The 22,213-nt window shown below is 45.1% G+C and overlaps 1 protein-coding gene across 4 annotated transcripts in view; it reads right to left on the bottom strand.

Moving 5' to 3' along the window:
- Positions 1–290: 290 nt before the first annotated feature.
- Positions 291–22,213, bottom strand: part of LOC121283115 (solute carrier family 13 member 5-like) — a 99,917-nt gene continuing 77,994 nt past the window's right edge. For 2 of the 4 annotated variants that reach the window (XM_041197238.1, XM_041197239.1), the window contains 7 exons: positions 17,607–17,729; positions 14,682–14,897; positions 9,852–9,973; positions 9,292–9,401; positions 6,650–6,811; positions 5,292–5,429; positions 291–1,444 (listed from right to left, as the gene is read on the bottom strand). In XM_041197238.1, the coding sequence (XP_041053172.1) occupies positions 1,316–1,444; positions 5,292–5,429; positions 6,650–6,811; positions 9,292–9,401; positions 9,852–9,973; positions 14,682–14,897; positions 17,607–17,729 (1,000 nt within the window). In that variant the 3' untranslated portion in view covers positions 291–1,315. The remainder of the gene's footprint in view (positions 1,445–5,291; positions 5,430–6,649; positions 6,812–9,291; positions 9,402–9,851; positions 9,974–14,681; positions 14,898–17,606; positions 17,730–22,213) is intronic. The other 2 variants (XM_041197240.1, XM_041197241.1) reach the window with 2 other exon arrangements.

Genomic DNA, 22,213 nt, shown 5'->3' with positions numbered 1-22,213 from the left:
ATGTGATGAAACCTCCAGGAATACGTCCAGTCACAGTTGGCGACCCTACCCTAAGGCAGTACTTTGGTGGGCTAGATGAGCTGAAGAACCTGTCCCGTCTGAAACTGTTAATACGCAACTGTGGAAAAAGCCAAGGATTCTTCAGCAGAGAAATCAACTTTCAAATCACAATTCATGAATAAGATCAGCCACTTTTCAAAGTTGAAACTTATTTAAATTTACCACAGGAGAAATAGAGAAGGATACATGTCTTAGAGGATGTACTGATTAGACACAAACAAAACAGTAAATTGATTGGCAACATAAAGGCCACTTTTATTTTTCCTGTATCTGATAATTGTTTTTTGTTTTGTGAAGTTGAGCTGCTTAAACAGTGAGGGCCAATTCTAGACTCGGTTCCAATCTGACAATAACTACATATGGGGGCGGGGTAACAGAATTGGGATATTGGATGGTGATCAGTCCAACCAAGTCACTTCGTTAAACTTCATTCAGCACTGGGCAATAATAACTTGCATTTATATAACGCCTTTAACAGATTTATTATTTAGCAAATGCAAATCCCTGAAGCCAGACACGATAGCCTCCTCATTTGCTGAGTTTAAGGTGATTACCCCACCACTTAGGCTGTAGAGGGAACACTCTTCGATAATGTGCAGCATTGCTTGGTCTCTCCACAAGTACAGAAGGAGTTTGCACTGAGGCCCAGAGGTGGAGGTTGCCTGCACAGGGGTCTTGACCTGTCCTTTGACATAGTAAAACATTCCAGGAGTATTATCAAACAAAACCTGACACCAAGTCACATAGGGAATAATAGGCCAGGAGACTCTTAGCTTGGTCAAAGAGGGAGGTTTTAACTAGAGTCTTAAAGTAGGAGAGAGAGAGAGATGGTGAAGTTTAGGGAGGGAATTTCAGGGCTCAGGGCCCAGGAGCTAAAGGCACAGCCACCAATGATGGAGCGGTGGAAATCAAGGATGCTCAAGAGACCAAAAGTGGAGGAGCACAGAGATCTCAGAATGTTGTAGGGTTGGAGGAGGTTACAGTGATAGGGAGGGACAAAGCCATGGAGGAATAGAAACGAGGAACACAACTACAGGATACTGCGATCATGGATAAGCTAATCTTTTAATCAGCACATCCCTATTTCTGCACATTAAATTGGTGTTTTCCCCACAAGTCATACTTGGTTCAGTCACATTCCTTTGGAATTCGAACGCGCATCATTAGCTGATTCAGTCACAGCCTCTAATCCTCAACTTTCCCCATTGTCACTTCAATAACCTCTAACTTCCACATGACATGACAGTGCATGGCCTCAGCCTGTCCGGGTGACATTAGCCCACTCGGGGAAGGTGTTGAGATTGAACATTGCATAACCCCAGGTGTTGATGGCGAGAGTAATGCTGGCCACTCCGATTACATTGAGCACCCATCCAGACCTGACCTGCAGAATGATAGAACGTAGATTCAGTCAAATCAGATTAAAATCTGCCCTCTCAGAAGCTGAATGTTTAGCAGATACATTCCTGATGTTGTGAAGCATTGAGGTGATTGGTAACATTGCATATACATAGAAACAAAACAGGAGGTCATGTAGCCCCTCACAATGTTACATAGGAACAGGAGGAGGCCCATTAGGCCCCTCAAGCCTGTTCCACAGGAGCAGGAGGAGGCCCATTCAGCAGTGCCTGGGAGAGGGGGGTGCACAAGGTGTAAAACACTGGGGGCCTAGGGGTCCCAGGCTCAACTGGCAACATTTGCCTTTACCAACTCCACCGCCCCCGTCCATCTAAATGGCAGCCTCACGCCCTTTGTTACACTGACTCCTCCGAATCTGAAATGGCCACAGAGCGAGCCGCTCCAGGACAAAGTTCGAGCACTCGAGATCCAATTGTCCTGAAGCGAGAGCCCAGGTGCGTGCGGCCATCTGTTTCGACAAGGTGCATCCGGGGTGGTGTATTCCGCCCTTGGCTGCGCTCTCGCCCTCCTGCTCAGGCGCTGGTCCACTCAAGGACTGCAGGATTCAAAGTGCACCATGAAGGCACTCGATGGATGCTGTCGCTGCATAAACAGAGAGAGGGAGCATTGAAAATTAGCCAGCGGTCTGCAGTATCTTATTGTGGGAGAATTCATTCGAAACAAGGACAAATGTGTTCTTGGGGAAAGACATGGAAATGAGTTGCTAGAATGAAGTGAGGGCAAGGCAGTGACCTTTAGGCGGTGTGGATAATGTGGGAAACCATGAGTGTAATGTAAAAACAGTATACAAACATCAACATCCTGTAACCATTAATGCATTGAAATTTCCACAGGGTGAAACTGGAGATTCAGTGTTGTCTAGAATTCAACTTTTTATTCAGCTTCAGGTCTATATTTGCTAAAAGCTGCTTAAGGTTGTTGGTGTTGCTTTTCTTTTGAATAAAACCAATTAAACTAAATTAGGAAAACAAGGGACAGGTTGGTGTTGCTATTTAATGATGATCAACTGATGATTAAGATGCACTTATCCTATCTCAATCAGCTCTTAACTACCATGGGGACAATTCAACCAGAGGGTAGTAACTGGGTATTTTTTGCTAGTAGGAATTATAATCAGCAACAAAAAGTGATTTTCATTCATTTACTTTGATTCATTCCACATTTTGAATTATTAATTTAATTTAAAAAAAAATAACAGAAAGAATTAGGACATGGGAACATAGGAACAGGAGTAGGCTATTCGGCCCTTTATGCCACCTCCACCATTCCATAAAATCATGGCTGATGTGGTTGTGGTCTCAACTCCACTTTCCTCTCTGCCCCCCCATAACCCTTGACTCCCTTGTCGATCAAAAATCTATTTTTCAGCTCCTCATTTTAAACTAAAATAGAAAGGCAACCACTTATTCTCTGTCAGGCTATGATATTCAATGTACATGTACTCAGCATTGGAGTCAGAGCGTGCAGCTATCTTTGGTCTTATCCACAGCTATTTGCTATTGCTGGTCATTTAAATCAATTTTAATGTTTGTCAGAATCACTTTTGACTATTTGTCCCTTTTATTTGCTCCAACTGAAATATTTGAGAATTATTAACCACTCCTGATACAGAAACAAACAATGCAGAGAAATCTCACCAGGACAGGCAACATCTGTGGAAAAGACAAAAGTTGACAAACTGTTCAGACGCTCAAACATTCCCTGTTCTGGGGAAGGGTCTATACCAAAAAGGTTGACAGATTTCTGAGCAGATCCTCTTGGTTTGCTGACAGTTGAATGGTTAATATGATAATTTCAAGCATGACAGTGAATTGTTAAGAAATATTAATTCTAATGATATTACTGATTCACGTGCAGCCATGAAAGCTAGAAAAGGCATTCTAGCTTAATTCACTTTTATTCCAATGCATAATTTTTATCCTGGTGTCACTCCCTTATTCTCAAATATTGAAAGCTCATCTTTGTTTCAAATAAAATTTCCCAATTTCAGTTTGTCTCGTCATATATTTTTTATTCTTTCACAGGATGTTGGCGTCGCTGGCTAGGCCAGCATTTAATCCCCATCCCCTAATTTCCCTTGAGAAAGGTGGTGGTGAGCTGCCTTCTTGAACCGCTGCAGTCCATGTGGTGTAAGTACACCCACAGTACTGTTAGGGAGGGAGTTCCAGGATTTTGACCCAGCGACAGTGAAGGAACAACAATATAGTCCCAAGTCAGGATGGTGAGTGGCTTGGAGGGAGAATTTGCCGGTGTTAATGCTTAATCAAGTTTAAGCCATTAATATCTATCAAAATATGCAGTGGTTCTAATACTGACTCCTGTGGAACACTGGTGTACACTTCCCTCCAGTCTGGCATTCAACATTACCCTCTGCTTTCTGTTTAGCCCAATTTTAGCCATTTATCCACACAGCCACTGCCCCTTTAACACCACGGGCTTTAACTTTCAAACAAGCCTATTATATGGAACTTTCTCAAACATCTTTTGAAAGTCTGTATACACAGCATCAGCCACACTACCGAAACAACCCTTTCAGTTCTGCAAAGAACTCAATTTATTCAAATACAATTTGCCTTTAACAAATGCATGCGGACTTTCATTAATTCGTACTATCCTAGGGCCAATTAATTTTGTCCAAGATTATTGGTCAATCTGTACCTCAACCCCATTTACCTGTCTTAGCTCCATGTCCCTAAAGACCCTTTACCCAACAGAAACCTATCAACCACAGCACTGAAAATTTCAATCAATCCTCAGTATCTATATTCCACATTTCCATTACCCTTTATGTGACAAAGTGCTTGCTGATTTCACTCCTGAACAGCTTGGCTTTAATTTTAAGATTCTGTCCCCATGTTCTGGACATCCCCCACCTCCCAGCACCCCTGGCCCATCACCTGAGGAAATGGTTTCTCTGCATCTCCCCTCCCTTAATCATTTTAAGAAGTTCATTCCCCATCCTGCCCATGGACTCCGATGGTGATCTTTCTTACACTTTTGGACAAGTTTGGCAAATCCAATCCGGCATTGGGCAACTTTCAGAAGGAATGGTTCACCAGAAACCTGGGCCAGGGCTTTGAAATGACAAATTCATCCAGCCATTCCCAAAGGTACTGACTCCATGGGCATCAGCAACCTTTCCAATACCTCACCCAATGGACATTCTTTGATCATGTGAGTTAGGAAGGGTTATTTCCCATCACTGGGGAGTCAGTAACAAGGGGTCATCAAATAAAAATACTCAAAAGAGTAAGATGAGGGATTAATTTCTTTGCATTTTTGGAGCATGGGACGTTTGGGTACGTCAGAGACCATTACATCTTATAAAAATTGGTTAAATATATCTGAAGTACAAAAAGAAAGACCATGGGATTCATTTTGAATTGTTTTGGTAAAGGGCCAGTACAGAAAGGATGTGCCAAATGGCTTCCTCCTGCCCTATAAATGTCTCTGGTTGCCCATTGAGCAGCCCAATCAGCCAGTGTGGCTGAACATAGTTGAAAGATTGTCTCTGTTCACATAAACATTCAGGAGTTTGGAGTAAACCGTACAATGTAAGGTAGCAGCTTTACAGTATGAAAGGAGCAAATGTTCCCAGTGGCCGTCAGGCTGAACAGTGAAACCTCATGTTTCTTCTCTACGTACTTAACAGGATATAAGAAATAGGAGCAGGAGTAGGCCATTTGGCCTTTCAAAGCTGTTTCCCATTCAATTCGATCATGGTTTATCAGATTGTGGTCTCAACTCCGATTTCCTGCCTCACCCCCCCCCCCCAATAACCCTTGACTCCCTTGTCAATCAAAATCACTTACCATATCTAAGACCCTGAGGTGGCCATAGGAGAACACAATGGCATTGGGGGGAGTGGCAACAGGCAGCATGAAGGCAAAGGAGGTGCTTAAAGTGGTTGGAATCATCACGTACAGCGGATTCATATGGATCATGGTAGCCTGGGTTGGAAAGAAGAAGAGAAATGAGTTAGCAAGAGGGGGGGACATCTCAGATCAGTATTGGTTGGTTGGGATTAGCAGCCGCAGCAATGTTGCTTAATGTAACACAATCTAACCTAGTTACATCGGGGTAATTATTGAATCCTGGGAGTTAATGCTTAACTTGTGCAATCTTCAATGTATTGGGTGAAGCCTGGTCCAAAACATTCAACCCAACAAATGAAAAGCAGAGTGAGCAGCAGAATTTGGGCGTGCAATTCAGTGCGCATGTGTTCTTAATGCACAGCGCCTCACTATAACAGATGAGACATTAACCTGAGTCTTCATTTGGTCTGTCAGGTAGATGTAAGAGATCCCACAAGTGCACTATTTTGAAGAGGAACAGAGCAGTTAATCTCAGTGTCCTGGCCAATATTGATCCCTCCACCAATGTCAGGAAAAAACAGATGATCTGGTCATTTATTCTGTTGCTGTTTCTGGGAGCTTGCTGTGTACAAATTGGCTTCTGTGTTTCCCACATTATACACTGCGACCACATTTCAAAAGTATTTCATTGGCTCTGATTTGCTTTGGGACGTCCTGAGGCTGTGAGGAGCTATAGAAATGCCAATCTTTTAATCTTGTATTTATGTAGCACCTTATTAAAGCGTCTCAGGAACACTGAGCTACTTGGAGATGCATTGACATCTTATGGAAGTAACCACAGCTGCTACTTTATGTACAAGTTCCCACAAATGCCAATGAGATAAATGCTCCAGTTCATCTGATTTGTGGAGTTTCACATTCAGGGAGGAATTGTGGCCAGTTCACAAACCAAAAGCTTCATATCTCCCTTTAAAGAGAGCCAGTTGTATTTTTAGGTATCTGCTAGTCTGCACCTCAGCTTCATCCAAAGCGAGATATTTAAGGTCTAATTCATTGCTTTAAATTGAGGATTTCTTTTTACAAAACATTCATTTATTAGATGTGGGTGTCACTGGCTGAGCCAGCATTTATTGCCCATCCCTAATTACCTAGTTCCTAGTTCCAGGATTTTGACAAAAATGAACTCTCTCCCTAACAGCACTGTGGGTGTACCTACACCACATGGACTCCAGCGGCTCAAGAAGGCAGCTCATCACCACCTTCTCAAGGTTAATTAGGAGGAGAGGAAACTCACCCCATCCCCTCCCCATTTCATCCTCAATAATACACAGCAACATGAAGAAGGCAAGGCGTACCATTGAAGCCAGGATAGGGAGGAAGAGTGTGGCTGTAGCTACGTTGCTGGTGCACTCTGTGACAATTGCAATCACCGCACACAAGATAACAGCAATGGCCCAATGCGGGATTTTCTGCAGTGGAAGTAACTGATTCCCCAGCCATTGGGAGAGACCAGACACCTGGAAAAAAAGGATGAAGGTTTTATCTCTGACAGTGTTTTTGTTAAATGTCCAGTCCATAAGTGTGATCCTGGGCTTCTGGTCACTTGCCAGGCCAATTCTCCATCCCATCCCCAAACCTTCACTTTGTACTGACCAGTTACTGTTGCAGGGTACATACACAGCTCCCCAACTCGACTGTCAGAAATTGGAGGTTGAATTATGACTTGTACTTTCTTGAGTTTAGGAGATTGAAGGATGATCTGAGCAAGGGGTTAAAAATCACAGAGAATCAATAGATGAAGAGAAAATATTTCCCTTGGTGGGGATAGTGCAAAACAAGGGAGCAGAATGTTAAAATTCAAGCCGGGCCATTCAGGGGTGATATCAGGAAGCACTTCTTCATGCAGAGGGGGGTGGAATTCTGGAACTCTGTCCTCCCAAAAAAGCTGTTGAAATTGGGGTGATCAGTGGAATTTCCAAGACTGAGATGGATAGATGTTTGTTGGGTAAATGTGTCAGGTGAGCTAAGGTGAATAAATGAAGGTGAGATACAGGTCAGCCCACTGAATAGCAGCATGGGCTTGGGGGGCTGAATGGCCTCCTCCTGTTTCCAATGATCCAATGTACTCTTCCTGTGCCCACAAAATCAACTTGAAAGGAAATGACAGACTAGTCCCAGTTAAACGTCTTCAATTCACTTGATGGCGGATGGTGACAGAACCATTTTACACAGAGAGTTGTTGTGTTCTGGAATGTGCTGCCTGAAAGGATGGTGGAAGCAGATTCAATAATAACTTTCAAAAGGAAATTCGATAAAATACTGGAAAAGAAAACATTTGTAGGCTTATGAGGAAAGAGCAGACAGGAATTGGAACTAAAATAAAAACAAAAAAACTGCGGATGCTGGAAATCCAAAACAAAAACAAAAACAGAATTACCTGGAAAAACTCAGCAGGTCTGGCAGCATCGGCGGAGAAGAAAAGAGTTGACATTTCGAGTCCCCATGACCCTTCGACAGAACTTGAGTTCGAGTCCAAGAAAGAGTTGAAATATAAGCTGGTTTAAGGTGTGTGTGTGGGGGGCGGAGAGAGAGAGAGAGAGGTGGAGTGGGGGTGTGGTTGTAGGGACAAACAAGCAGTGATAGAAGCAGATCATCAAAAGATGTCAACAACAATAAAACAAAAGAACACATAGGTGTTAAAGTTAAAAGTTGGTGATATTATCTAAACGAATGTGCTAATTAAGAATGGATGGTAGGGCACTCAAGGTATAGCTCTAGTGGGGGTGGGGAGAGCATAAAAGATGTAAAAAAAAATAAAATAAATTAATAAATAATTTTTTTTCTTTTTCTCTTTTTATAATGGAAATAGGTGGGAAAAGGAAAATCTATATAATTTATTGGAAAAAAAAGAAAAGGAAGGGGGCAACAGAAAGGGGGTGGGGATGGGGGAGGGAGCTCACGACCTAAAGTTGTTGAATTCAATATTCAGTCCGGATGGCTGTAAAGTGCCTAGTCGGAAGATGAGGTGTTATTCCTCCAGTTTGCGTTGGGCTTCACTGGAACAATGCAGCAAGCCAAGGACAGACATGTGGGCAAGAGAGCAGGGTGAAGTGTTAAAATGGCAAGCAACAGGGAGGTTTGGGTCTGAATATTGAATTCAACAACTTTAGGTCGTGAGCTCCCTCCCCCATCCCCACCCCTTTTCTGTTTCCCCCTTCCTTTTCTTTTTTTTCCAATAAATTATATAGATTTTCCTTTTCCCACCTATTTCCATTATAAAAAGAGAAAAAGAAAAAAAATTATTTATTAATTTATTTTATTTTTTTTTACATCTTTTATGCTCTCCCCACCCCCACTAGAGCTATACCTTGAGTGCCCTACCATCCATTCTTAATTAGCACATTCGTTTAGATAATATCACCAACTTTTAACTTTAACACCTATGTGTTCTTTTGTTTTATTGTTGTTGACATCTTTTGATGATCTGCTTCTATCACTGCTTGTTTGTCCCTACAACCACACCCCCACTCCACCTCTCTCTCTCTCTCTCCGCCCCCCACACACACACCTTAAACCAGCTTATATTTCAACTCTTTCTTGGACTCGAACTCAAGTTCTGTCGAAGAGTCATGAGGACTCGAAACGTCAACTCTTTTCTTCTCCGCCGATGCTGCCAGACCTGCTGAGTTTTTCCAGGTAATTCTGTTTTTGTTTTTGTTTAGGAATTGGAACTAATTGGATAGCTCTTTCAATGAGCCAGCACAGGCAGACTGGGGTGAACGGCCTCCTTCTGTGTTATGTGATTCTATGATATCAGACACATCATCAATCTGAGGTTGCTCAGTTTTATCTGTAAGGGCAAAGTCCCAAAATGGTCCAGATTGCACTCAATTGAACTGGTCATGAACGTGGTCAGTTCAGCCACACTATCGACTTCTCTCTGTTTACCCCTGGATTTCTAGATTCCTGGCAGAGGAAAGTTATAATAGGTGCTTACCTCACAGCCCTTAGCCAATGCAAAGCCTCCTCCCACCAATAATACCACATTCCAGGGCATCTTATGTTGGACGGTATTCCAGTCGAGGAGTTTCTTCACCTGCTTCTTGCCTGACCAGTGTTTTAGAAAGAAACAATCTCATTATAATTTTCTTCCTACCCAATCATTTCTGCACAGCAATTAGCTGGAACTCTTTTGACAGAGGATCGGGAAATGTGTGGACCAGATAGAGTCCTTTCACCTCAACAATGTGGGTTCAAATGCAGCCCAGGGATGTCACCAGAACCTATTGGCTGTGGAAGTGTAAAGTTAATTTGTGCAGTTATAGTCGTGCCCCTAAAGGGCCATGGCACAGAAATGCCTGTAATTCCAACTCAGAATGGCCACCCACACTGGCATTGTAGCAGCCGGTACTCTGAGATTGTGATAGAGACACCTTGTTGGGGACAGTGTAGAAGGAGTTTTACTCTGTATCTAACCATGTACTGTACCTGTCCTGGGAGTGTTTGATGGGCACAGTGTAGACGGAGCTTTACTCTATATCTAACCCCGTGCTGTACCTGTCCTGTTCTCTTTCGAGCTCTCCAGGACCCGATTCCAGGGTTTAAAATTTGGCTTCTGCGATGGAATTATGAACATGAGGAAGGCGATGAAGAGTGCAACAGTGGCATCAGAGACATATCTGAAACGAGGAAGAGTTGGTTAGAGTCAAGTGTTAGCCTAGAACAGACACTCTCCCCAATTCCAGCACTGTCATACTGCACTAGATTTAAAACGAACATGGGAACAGGAGGAGGCCGTTCAGTCCCTCGAGCTTGTTCTAACATTCTCTAAGATCATGGCTAATCTGTGATCTAGCCCCATATTCCTTACTATCTCTGGTTTACAAACATCTATTAATCTCGGATTTAACTTTAGATCCAACATCAATTGCCATTCTCGAAAGAGTTTTCCATGGTGAGGATGGAGGGAGAGTGGAAGATGGAGCGATAGTGGAGGGAGTATGGTGGGAGGGTGGAGAGAGGGTGGTGGATGGAGAGATGGTGGAGGATGGAGGCAGGACGGAGGGTGGGTGCAGGTTGGAGGGAGGGTGGAGGGAAGGTGGTGGTTGGAGGGAGGATGGAGAACGGAGGGAGGGTAGAGTGGTGGGAGGGATGAGGGAGGTTGGATCATGTGTGGAGGATGGAGGGAGGGTGGAGGATGGAGGGACGGTGGAGTGGAGGATGGAGAGAAGAGGAGGATGGAGAGAAGGTGGAGGATGGGATGTGGAGGGAATGTGGCAGATGGAGGGAGGTTGGAGGGAGGGTGTGGAGTAGAGTGAGGGCGGGGATGGAGGGTGGTGGAGTATGGAGATGGGTGCAAGGAGGGTAGAGGTGGATAGAGGGAGGGTGGAGGTTGTAGGGAGGATGGAGGAGGATCAAGAGAAGGGCAATATTAAACCCCACCTGCAAGAGAAAGATCTACTCTGACATTGTCCTCCTCCAAAAAAGAATTTATACCAATAAGAACCCCAAGCCTAAGATGGGGAGAGATTCAGAATTTTTTATTAATTCACGGGATGTGGGCTTCACTGGTTGGGCCAGCATTTATTGCCCATCCCTAGTTGGCCTTGAGAAGGTGGTGGTGAGCTGCCTTCTTGAACCGCTGCAGTCCTTTTGGTGTAGGTACACCCACAGTGCTGTTAGGGAGGGAGCTCCAGGATTTTGACCCAGCCACAGTGAAGCAACGGTGACATGTTTCTAAGTTTTGCTCGTGCTTGTGAGCTCCCCCAGCATAGCACCAGACAGTTTATCCTGCATTGTATCGATGTTACACCTGACTGCAGGATGCTCGATGTTGACACTCTATCTTGGCACTCGATGGGCCCTCTCAACCCACTCTGAGAACAAGTGCAGAGAACTGATGGTAACCTTAGGCAACGGATTTGTTTCAGCTTTATTCTCTAAATATGTTCTTGGCTGAATTTCCAATTGAACAATGAGCTGTGTGTTCCCCAGAAACTCCTCTGAAGCTGCTACAACTCTGAGTTCTTGAGTCTCTCCGATGGACTCTGTACATTTCCAGGTTTCCAAATCTCCTGGTTTGTGCAGGAGCTGAATTATTGCCCTTTAAAGGCTCCTCTCTGATTATGGGTTTCTGTACAGTTTGCTCAATTTGGAGTATGCCCCCCTCCCCCATCTAGGGCATGTTCACAGGCTGGTGAAGGTTACAGCCTAAGACTGCTTGGATCAAGATTTAACATCTTCCTGTCCCCAACCTCCCTCCTCCCACTGCAACCACAAACAGTCATACATTCCTGTTACAAAAACAGAATTACCTGGAAAAACTCAGCAGGTCTGGCAGCATCGGCGGTGAAGAAAAGAGTTGACGTTTCGAGTCCTCATGACCCTTCTGTGAGCATCCTGCACTCAGGTGTAACATGGATACAATGCAGGATAAACTAGCTGGTGCTATGCTGGGGGAGCTCACAAACACATGAGCAAAACTTAGAAACACGTCACAGAAGGGTCATGAGGACTCGAAACGTCAACTCTTATCTTCTCCGCCAATGCTGCCAGACCTGCTGAGTTTTTCCAGGTAATTCTGTTTTTGTTTTGGATTTCCAGCGTCCGCAGTTTTTTGTTTTTATCATACATTCCTGTTGCTGTCCGACTCCATTTCTAGAATCCAGGCTGAATGTTCGGCATCTTGTTCTGCCGATTTTAATCAGTCTACCAATGCTGGCCGTCTGGGCCCTAAGCTCTGGAATTCCCTCTCTAAACCTCTTCATCTCTCTCACCCACTTTGAGATGTGTCTCAAAACCTACCTCTTGGGTGCCCTCCTCCAATAGAATGTTTTTCAGATAGCTTTTTAGAACAGCATGTTTTAGGACCAGCCAGTGAGTAGGCTATACTAGACCTGGTATTGACCAACAAGATAGTATTATTAACTGCTCATCTATTTTAGTATCTCCTCTGTGACTTGCTACCCGGTGCAGACACAATGGACTGAGTGGCCTCCTGCACCATAACAGTTCTGTGATTCTGTCAAATTTGTTGGATAGCATTCCTGTGAAGCACCTTCAGATGTTTTATGATGTTTAACGCAATTATATCCTTTTTCAAATAAGGAAACCAAAACTGTGCACAGTACTCCAGATGTGGGGTGTGGTTTTCCAGCCCTGCCTACTGCCGGGATGGTCCAGTCGCACCGAAAGTCAATGGACTTTGGGCCGCTGAATCTCCCACAGCAGGTTCTGCCACAACGGGCTGGAAATTCCCAGCCATGGTCTCACCAAGGCCCTGTACAGCTGTAGTAAAACTTTCCTACTTGTATATTCCATTCGTCTTGTAATAAATGCCAATGTTCCATTTGCCTTCCTAATCACTTGTACCTGCATACTAACTTTTTGTGATTTGTGTACTAGGACACCCAGATCCCTCTGTACCTCAGAGTTCTGCAATCTCTCTCCATTTAAATAGTATAGAGCTTTTCAATTCTTCCTACCAAACCGCACAAGTTCACATTTTCCCAGTTTATCCTCCAACTGTAAATTTGTGCCCACTACTTAACCTGCCTAAGTTCCTTTGTAAATTCTTTACCTCCTCTTTGCAACTTACTTTCCTATCTATCTTGGTGTCATCGATGTTATTCAGTACTGAGGAACTGCTGCATTGCTGGTGGGTCGGCAATGAGAGCATGCCGCACTGTCAATACTGAGGGAGTGCTGCACTGTTACAGGGTCAGTACTGAGGGAGTGCTGCACTGTCAGAGGGTCAGTATTGAGGGAGCACTGCACTGTCAGAGGGCCAGTACTGAGGGAGCGCTGCACTGTCAGAAGGTCAGTACTGAGGGAGCGCTGCACTATTGCAGGGTCAGTACTGAGGGAGTGCTGCACTGTCAGAGAGTCAGTACTGAGGGAGTGCTGCACTGTTGCAGGGTCAGTACTGAGGGAGTGCTGCACTGTCAGAGAGTCAGTACTGAGGGAGTGCTGCACTGTTGCAGGGTCAGTACTGAGGGAGCGCTGCACTATTGCAGGGTCAGTACTGAGGGAGTGCTGCACTGTCAGAGAGTCAGTACTGAGGGAGTGCTGCACTGTTGCCGGGTCAGTACTGAGGGAGTGCTGCACTGTTAAAGAGTCAGTACTGAGGGAGTGCTGCACTGTCAGAGGGTCAGTACTGAGGGAGTGCTACACTGTTGCAGGGTCAGTACTGAGGGAGTGCTGCACTGTTGCAGGCTCAGTAGTGAGGGAGTGCTGCATTGTCAGAGGGTCAGTACTGAGGGAGTGCTGCACTGTCAGAGGGTCAGTACTGAAGGAGCGCCGCACTGTCAGAGGGTCAGTACTGAGAGAGCGCTCCCTCCTCTTCCCCCTCCCCTCTCCTCGCCACCTCCCTCTTCTCTTCCCCCCTCCCCCTCCCTCTTCCTCTTCCTCCCTTCCCTTCCCCCTCCCCCTTCCCTTCCCCTTCCCCCTTTCCTTCCCCCTCCCCTTCCCTTCCCCTCCCCCTCCCTCTTCCCTACCCCTCCCTCTTCCCTCTTCCCTGCCCCCTCCCCCTCCCTCTTCACTACTGAGGGAGTGCTGCACTGTCAGAGGGTCAGTACTGAGGGAGTGCTGCACTGTCAGAGGGTCAGTACTGAGGGAGTGCTGCACTGTCAGTGGGTCAGTACTGAAGGTGTGCTGCACTGTCAGAGGGTCAGTACTGAAGCTGTGCTGCACTGTCAGAGGGTCAGTACTGAAGCTGTGCTGCACTGTCAGAGGGTCAGTACTGAGGGAGTGCTGCATTGTCAGTAGGTCAGTACTGAGGGATTGCTGCACTGTCAGAGGGTCAGTACTGAGGGAGTGCTGCACTGTCAGAGGGTCAGTACCGAGGGAGTGCTGCACTGTCAGAGGGTCAGTACTGAGGGAGTGCTGCACTGTCAGTGGGTGAGTATTGAGGGAGTGCTGCACTGTCGGAGGGTCAGTACTGAGGGAGTGCTGCACTGTCAGAGGGCCAGTACTGAAGGAGTGCTGCACTGTCAGAGGGTCAGGACTGAGGGAGTGCTGTCATCTTTTGGATAAGAAGTTAAACCAAATCCCCTGTCTACGCTCTTAACCTGAAGTAAAAGATCCCATTGCCACTATCAGAAGGAGAGCAGGAGGAGTTCTCCCCGTTGTCATGGGCCAATATTTATCCCTGAACAGCCCACATTAAACCACTTTATCTGGGTCCTTATCATGTTTCTGATTGTGGGATCTTGCTGTGCAGAAATAGGCTATCCTGTTTCCTACATGAAAATTGTGATTACACTTCCTGAGTGGGTGAAAGGCGCTATGGAAATGCAAGTCTTTGCTAAAAGCAGAGTGGATGTGTGGCTGCCCTGTCTCACTTTACAATCCAGCCTCGGGTTCTGTTACCCTGTCTTCAGTACTCACTCCTTGCCATTTTTGTTGAAGAGGACATTTCCCCAGCCTGGGACAAACCCGGGATCCCGGGTGAACCACAACACCACTAACAAGATGAAGAGGATGAGGACAGCTTTCTCTGCAAAGCTCATGGGGCCCAGCTTCTTGTACTCCTCTTGGATGACACCATAAGCTCTCTTCTCCTTGGATGAGATCGGAATTCCGCATCCCCACAGCCTCCGAAAACTGTTAGCAAGACAAGTTCATTTTAGAAGCATTTTATCAGCTCTATCCCATTGAGGTATCATTAGCATCTAAATGTGGATGGGGAAGGATTGAGGCCTCTGCATGGGGCACAGTGTTGGACAGCAATGGACCTCAGCCCCAGACCCTAAATATACTACATGGAGAATTATCACCTTCAACATTTGGACAGCAATCTGGTGGAACTGATCTCCTCTCTCTTATACAGCTCTCTGCAGTACCAGATCCCCGACTATTCGCAATTCCCCAATCCCAATCTCTCCAGAGACTTGGAGAGACTTGTAATCAGAGGACTCTGTATGGAGGAGCAAATCAGAGCTGAAGAGGCCAAAGGTTTCATTGAGGATTCTCCGAGAAGTTTCCCATAGTTCTTATGGAGGCTGAAATAGAGTCAACTTGTGGAGCCACCTGCTCCTGCCTTCCTTTAACTCACAGCACAGGGTTAGATAAAGAGTAAAGCTCCCTCTACACTGTCCCCATCAAACATTCCCAGGACAGGTACAGCACAGGGTTAGACACAGAGTAAAGCTCCCTCTACATTGTCCCCATCAAACACTCCCAGGACAGTGACAGCATGGGGTTAGATACAGAGTAAATCTCCCTCTATACTGTCCCCATCAAACACTCCCAGGACAGGTACAGCACGGGGTTTGATGTAATGTTTACTTCTGGATTGCGCCCACACTGGGAATCTGGACTTTGATCTCCTGAACCCATTTGTGTGTTTTGTATATTTTGGAGTTTTTCACCCCCCTCACTGTTATGGGACCTAATAATTCTTTCTAAGAACCAAGCGAAGATTGGATACAGAGAAAAGGTATTTTTTAAAATTCATGATTTATTGCTGATATATATTGCTAAACTCTGGCTTTCTATACACTGTAATATGACTTTCTTTATCTATATCTTGTTCCTCTTTTATAACCCGGTGCCTGAATTATGTGTGGATGAGTTATGTGTTAATAACTTGGAATCAGCGGCAGTCCTTCAGAGATAAAGGATATCATTGAGTGAAGTGATCTGCAAGTTGGCACTGCCAATCTATACATCTATACAATCTACTCCATACAATCTATACAATCTGTTGGGAATAGCTTGGTTAGCCAGAAATCAGTTGTGAGGGGCTTGATAATGATACCTTCCCATCAACCAGGGCAGTTTGTAATTAGATTATTAAACATTTTTAATGTTTAACTTTATCCAACAGTTTCTCTGTAGCATAAAGAGTGCAAAAAGTTAGAAACAGGGCACAGTGCAGAATGATGGCAAGGTAAAGGGGTTCTGGGAGTTTATGTCAAGTTTTAAAAGCATCCTGCAGCTAAAAGAAACTCTTGAAGCTGCTTGCGTCAGCTCAAACAGAGAGGGAGGCATTTGTTTAAGATAAGGAGCAACAGGATGAGACAGCCTTAAAATAAGAGGAAATAGAACAGCTATGAACAAGCAGAACATTACGTGATGCACATTGCTCATTTAACTATGACTGGACACAGGGATGGGTTAATTGTGTAAGAGTCCGACTAGAAGAGACCCTCCCGAATAAGGCCACATGGTGGAGAAAACTAGAAACCAGAAAACAAGAGTCAAGAAGGGAGAGAAAAAAGAAAAACAGAGAAGAGCTCAAAGATCAAAAAAATGCAAGAAGGGAAGGTCATTGTCCATATCCCACCCTGTCTTTATATGGGGAATATTTAGCTGACATTAGACTGTAAATCACTACCTGAGTTTATTGCTATAAATTACCAGGCATCGGAATAATCTTGTTCTGACTTTATCTTATTAAAGGAGCCTGAAGACTGAACTTTGTGACCAGTCCGTTCCCAGACCAACAGGGCCTCAAACCCCACCCCCAAAACCAACAGTCGGCATTGTTAATTTCAGCAACAGTTTCATGGCCTCCCATTGGATGGTTTTTATTGAAATCCCAGGGAAATGATAAATACCGCTTGTTAAGACTGTTTCTACAGGATTTCAGGCCATGGTACATTGGGGGATTTGGGGAAGCCCAATAAAACATCGTCCCAGCATCTTTGCACCAAAAATGGGAGATCAACATCAGGCTGGCCTTTGATGGTCTTCTTGTTCTGAAAATGGTGGGAATGAAGGTGGATCATGTATGAAGGAGCATTATTCTTGACTCTGGAGGCGCCAACAATTGGTGCCGCTGGCATGGGCCACCTTCATACCATTGTATACCTATCTCTGTAACCTTCTTTTTCCCTACAACCCACAGAGATTTCAGCACTCCTCTAATTCTGGCCTCTTGCACATCCCCCAATTATAATCAGTGCGCCGTGGCTTCCTCTCCGCCATGCATTCAGCCCTAAGCTCAGGAATTTCCGTACTAAACCTCTCTGCCTCTCTCTCTCTCTCTCTCTCTCCTTCTTTAAGATGATCCTTAAAGCCTGTGTCTTTGACCCAGCCTTTGTCCTAATTTCTTGCCTGATATGACTCTGTACCAAATTATGTTTGATAATCGCTCCTGTGAAGTATCTTGGAATATTTTCCAATATTGAAGGTGCCATATAAATGCAAGTTGTTGTTGCAACTGAAGTATATTTTCATTTACTCATACAGTTCCATAACTCTGATTTTAAATAACCAGTTATATTGTGTTGACTGTCCCTCAGGGTCACAGGTACAGACACGCAGCAGTATTAAACAATTCACTGTCCTTAAAAAACAGCCACTTACTTCAGTCCCAGGAATAAAGCCTGTAGCCATAGCCAGCAGAGAAAAAACATGATCAGCATGTTGGGAAACGCGAAGCCAAACCACGAGGCAAAATTAATCACATCTCCATTGTCCGGAAATAGCCTTCACAAACACAAGATCAAAAAGAAATAATTAAAATATACTCACATTCTTTCATAAAACACATTTTCAGTGGCCTGTTTTTACTCATTCTTGGGATGTGAGCATTGCTAGCAAGACCAGCACGTATTGCCCATCCCTAACTGCCCAGGGGAAGGGGTGGTGAGCCGCCTTCTTGAATACAACTGAGTGCCTTGCTAGACCCTTTTAGAGGGTGGTTTAGAATCAACCACATTGCTGTGGGTCTGGAGTCACATGGAGGCCAGTCCGGGTAAGGGTCTGGAGTCACATGGAGGCCAGTCCGGGTAAGGGTCTGGAGTCACATGGAGGCCAGTCCGGGTAAGGGTCTGGAGTCACATGGAGGCCAGTCCGGGTAAGGGTCTGGAGTCACATGGAGGCCAGTCCGGGTAAGGGTCTGGAGTCACATGGAGGCCAGTCCGGGTAAGGGTCTGGAGTCACATGGAGGCCAGTCGGGTAAGGGTCTGGAGTCACATGGAGGCCAGTCCGGGTAAGGGTCTGGAGTCACATGGAGGCCAGTCCGGGTAAGGATCTGGAGTCACATGGAGGCCAGTCCGGGTAAGGGTCTGGAGTCACATGGAGGCCAGTCCGGGTAAGGGTCTGGAGTCACATGGAGGCCAGTCCGGGTAAGGGTCTGGAGTCACATGGAGGCCAGTCCGGGTAAGGGTCTGGAGTCACATGGAGGCCAGTCCGGGTAAGGGTCTGGAGTCACATGGAGGCCAGTCCGGGTAAGGGTCTGGAGTCACATGGAGGCCAGTCCGGGTAAGGGTCTGGAGTCACATGGAGGCCAGTCCAGGTAAGGGTCTGGAGTCATATGGAGGCCAGTCCAGGTAAGGGTCTGGAGTCACATGGAGGCCAGTCCGGGTAAGGGACGGCAGATTCCTTCCCTAAAGAATATTCGTGAACTAGATGGGTTTTTATGACATTTCAGTACTTTCATGGCCACTATTACTGAGACTAGCTTTTTAATACAGATTTTATTGAATGAATTGAATTTAAATTCCCCCAACTGCCATGGTGGGATTTGAACCCATGTTCAGAGCTCTAAATGACTAGTCCAGTCACATAACCACTTGCTATATACCCCTAAACTGACAGAGAATGAGAGAGATTGCTATGATGATCAGAACAGGAGGATGCCATTCAGTCTGTCCCACCATTCAGTTAGATCATGGTTGATCTGTATCTTCTCTCCATGTACCTTCTTTGGTTTCCTTAATCCCCTTACCTAACAAACTCAATCAAACCCAGTTTTGAAATTTCCTATTGATCCCCAGTCTCAATGGGCTTTTGGAGGGAGAGAGTTCCAGATTTCCACTCCCCTTTGTGTGAACAAGTGTTTCCTGACATCACCCATGAATGGCCTGGCTCCAATTTTAAGGTTCTGTCCTGTTGTTCTGGACTCACACTCCTCACCGGAATTATCTCTATCTACCCCATCAAATCCTTTAATCATTTTTAACACCTCAATATGATCACACCTTAACCTTCTATACTCAAAGAACTACTAGCCTAACCTGTGAAACTCTTGACTTAAGCCATAATTCAACCTTTTTAGCCCCAGTATCATTCTGATGAATCTGCACCACACTCCCTCCAGGGGCAATGCTGAGGTGCGGTGCCCGGAACTGAACACAGTTACTCCAGATGGGGTCTGACTGGAGCTTTATATAAACTGTAACATCAGTTCCTCTCCTTTGTATTCCAGCTCCATCGAGATAAAGACCAATATCCCATTAGCTTTTTGAATTATTGTCCACTAGTGATTTCTGTAAGTGGATCTTTAAATCTCTCTCTCTGCTCCTTCAGTTTTTAACTTCCCATCATTTAAAAAATACTCTGTTGTATCCTGCCTCAACTCAAAGTGGATCACCTCACAGTTTCCCCATGGAAGAACTTCTTCACAAAGGGGGAATGGAAATCTGCAACTCTTTCTCCCAAAATGCTGTTGAGGCTAGGGGCTGGATTTTCGCTACCGAGGTGAGTAACTCAAGTCAGGAAATTTCCCGACTTGCCTTGGTTTTAAGGGTCCCATTAGATCAAGTTTTTGCTCTGGGGAGGCGAGGGCAGCGTAGGCTCCGGCCCACCGACTCTGGAGGCAGAGCATAGGTGACCATGGGGTGGGGGGGTGCTGGCAAGTGTTGAGGTGGGCTGGTTAGAAGGCCCACCTCAGTTCTCTGTGACCTTGTTATTTAGACACTGTTAATCCCTTGAGCCCTCACCCTTCGCACCATCTCACCCCCATCCACTCCTCATGCCTCTCCACCCACCCTATGCCCCATCATAGCCTTATGCCACCTCCATGCCACCTCATACCCAAATGATATCTCCATAGCCACTCACCCAGTGTCCACTATGGGTAGACCTCAGGAACCATGTGGACCTCTGAAGAAGAGTCATATGGACTCGAAACATTAACACTGTTTCTCTTTCCACAGATGCTGCCAGAACTGCTGACTTTTTCAAGTATTTCTGTTTTTATTTCCAGCATCCTCGGTATTTTGCTTTTATCAAAGACAGCTAATTCTTTACTAGCCTCTTGAAACTATCAATCAAATTGCAAACTCATCCCTCCCACTGAGATAAGTGCTTATGTGGCTTTTGAAACTCAGTCAAGCATTTACCATGACCTCAGCTTTAATTAAAGCTCATGGGAAATATCAACCAAGAACTCTATTGAAAGTCCAGGAACAACTAGTAAAGGTTTTCTTAATCTACACCAGATGTCCTGTCAATCAAAACATAGGGTGCTTTTTTAACTGACAGCTTCAGCCTGTTTCCTGTTTAAAGCGCTGGGGATTTAAATTTTTCAAATTATTACACTAAAAGAGGTCTTATCTACCCTTCACAAGCATTTATAGCTGGTATATAAATTTATGACTCCTACACTGCAGGTTAAGGCCCGTGGAAGAAGAAAAATGGGGTCTGTTTGAAATGAGCACCAATTTCAAATGCGCCTGCCCACCACCCCCCCCCCCGCCACTGCCAAAAAAATGGGATCTGTCAAAAATGGATGCCTGGTCCCACCCACCATTTTTAAAGGTCTCCAGAGTCAACCTGACTCCCTGAAAGTCAACAAAAAGTTTCAAAGCTAGGATTGATAAATTTTTGTCGGTAAGGATATTAAGGATTATGGGATCAAAGTGGATTAATTGGAGTTAAATTTACAGAGTGTCCATTCACACCACTGTCCCAGACAATGACTTGGAGCTAGGGTGGGATTTGCATCAGGACTCACAGCAAACAGTCAACTTTCCAGCCAACAAAGTTGACTCAAGAAGTTCATAGAAAATCAGACACATGATGAAATCTGCAGCTGCATCTCCCAATAAAGGCAGCGTGAATTCTCCACCAAAAATGCAATCACTGGAGGATAGTTACACATTACAAATTCTGCGTGTGAAATGAATCCCAGTCTTGGACAGCAGTGCAGTCTGCTGACAGGAACGACTCGTGTTTTTTATTCTTAATGCCCACCCCCCCGCCCCAACAACGCCACCCCACCCCACCCCCCCCCCCGACTCCAGCCCTCCACCACTCCTCTGCCCTCCCCCCACCCCATCCCAGAAGCACCCTGGCAAGTCTGACAAGCCATTTAATTATATAAAATAAAACAGAATCACTTTCTAGGCTGAAAGGTTTGGCTGAGGTTCTGCGGTTAGCTAGTGATGGTGGAATTGTATCCCAGCAGCTTGGGGAGACCAGACGTGAAATTTGAAATTAAAAAACAGATTTTGTCAACTCAATCTAAACCCCAAATAATATTACACAAGGAAAGCATGAATACACCTGAGGAGAGAGTAGAGAGAGGAAGAGAGAGAGATGGAAAAGAGCAAAAGTAAGAGAGAGAGAGAGAAAGAGAGAATCAAGAAAGAGTGAGGGAGAGAGAGAGAGAAAAAGAGGAAGAAACACAGAGATACTGACAGCCTAAGTGATGTTATAAATTCATTCTATTTACATGGAGTCAAAGAAAGAAGAGCTGACAGGTAAATCACCTCTCCCCTAGTCTTCTAAGATATAATTTACATTATGTGAGATTTTAAGGGATGTCCTGTTTTTTTTTGCAAAAATATACTTTATTCATAAATCTTCAACAACATTTCAAACCATTTCAAAATCACCATCACAAAAATACAATTAGGTTCAACTTTTACAACATGAATCACAAGGTGTATCAGTACAAACAATGAATATTACAATCATTAGCAGACATTCATTTTGAGCTGTACATCCCGAGGGGCTCTACACAGTTCCCAGCCCCTCGGTGCACTGTGGCAGAAAGGTCTTAGGCAGCGACCCTTCCCCATTGCGCCTTTGTGGCAGCTGCCCCAAGCTTTAGTGCGTCCCTCAGCACGTAGTCCTGGACTTTGGAATGTGCCAGTCTGCAACACTTGGTCGGGGACAACTCTTTGCGCTGGAAGACCAACAAGTTACAGGCAGACCAAAGAGCGTCTTTCACCGAGTTGATG

Source organism: Carcharodon carcharias, chromosome 10 (assembly GCF_017639515.1).
Source record: "Carcharodon carcharias isolate sCarCar2 chromosome 10, sCarCar2.pri, whole genome shotgun sequence".
In the NCBI taxonomy this organism is placed as follows: domain Eukaryota; kingdom Metazoa; phylum Chordata; class Chondrichthyes; order Lamniformes; family Lamnidae; genus Carcharodon; species Carcharodon carcharias.
This window is presented reverse-complemented; position numbering and strand designations above follow the sequence as displayed.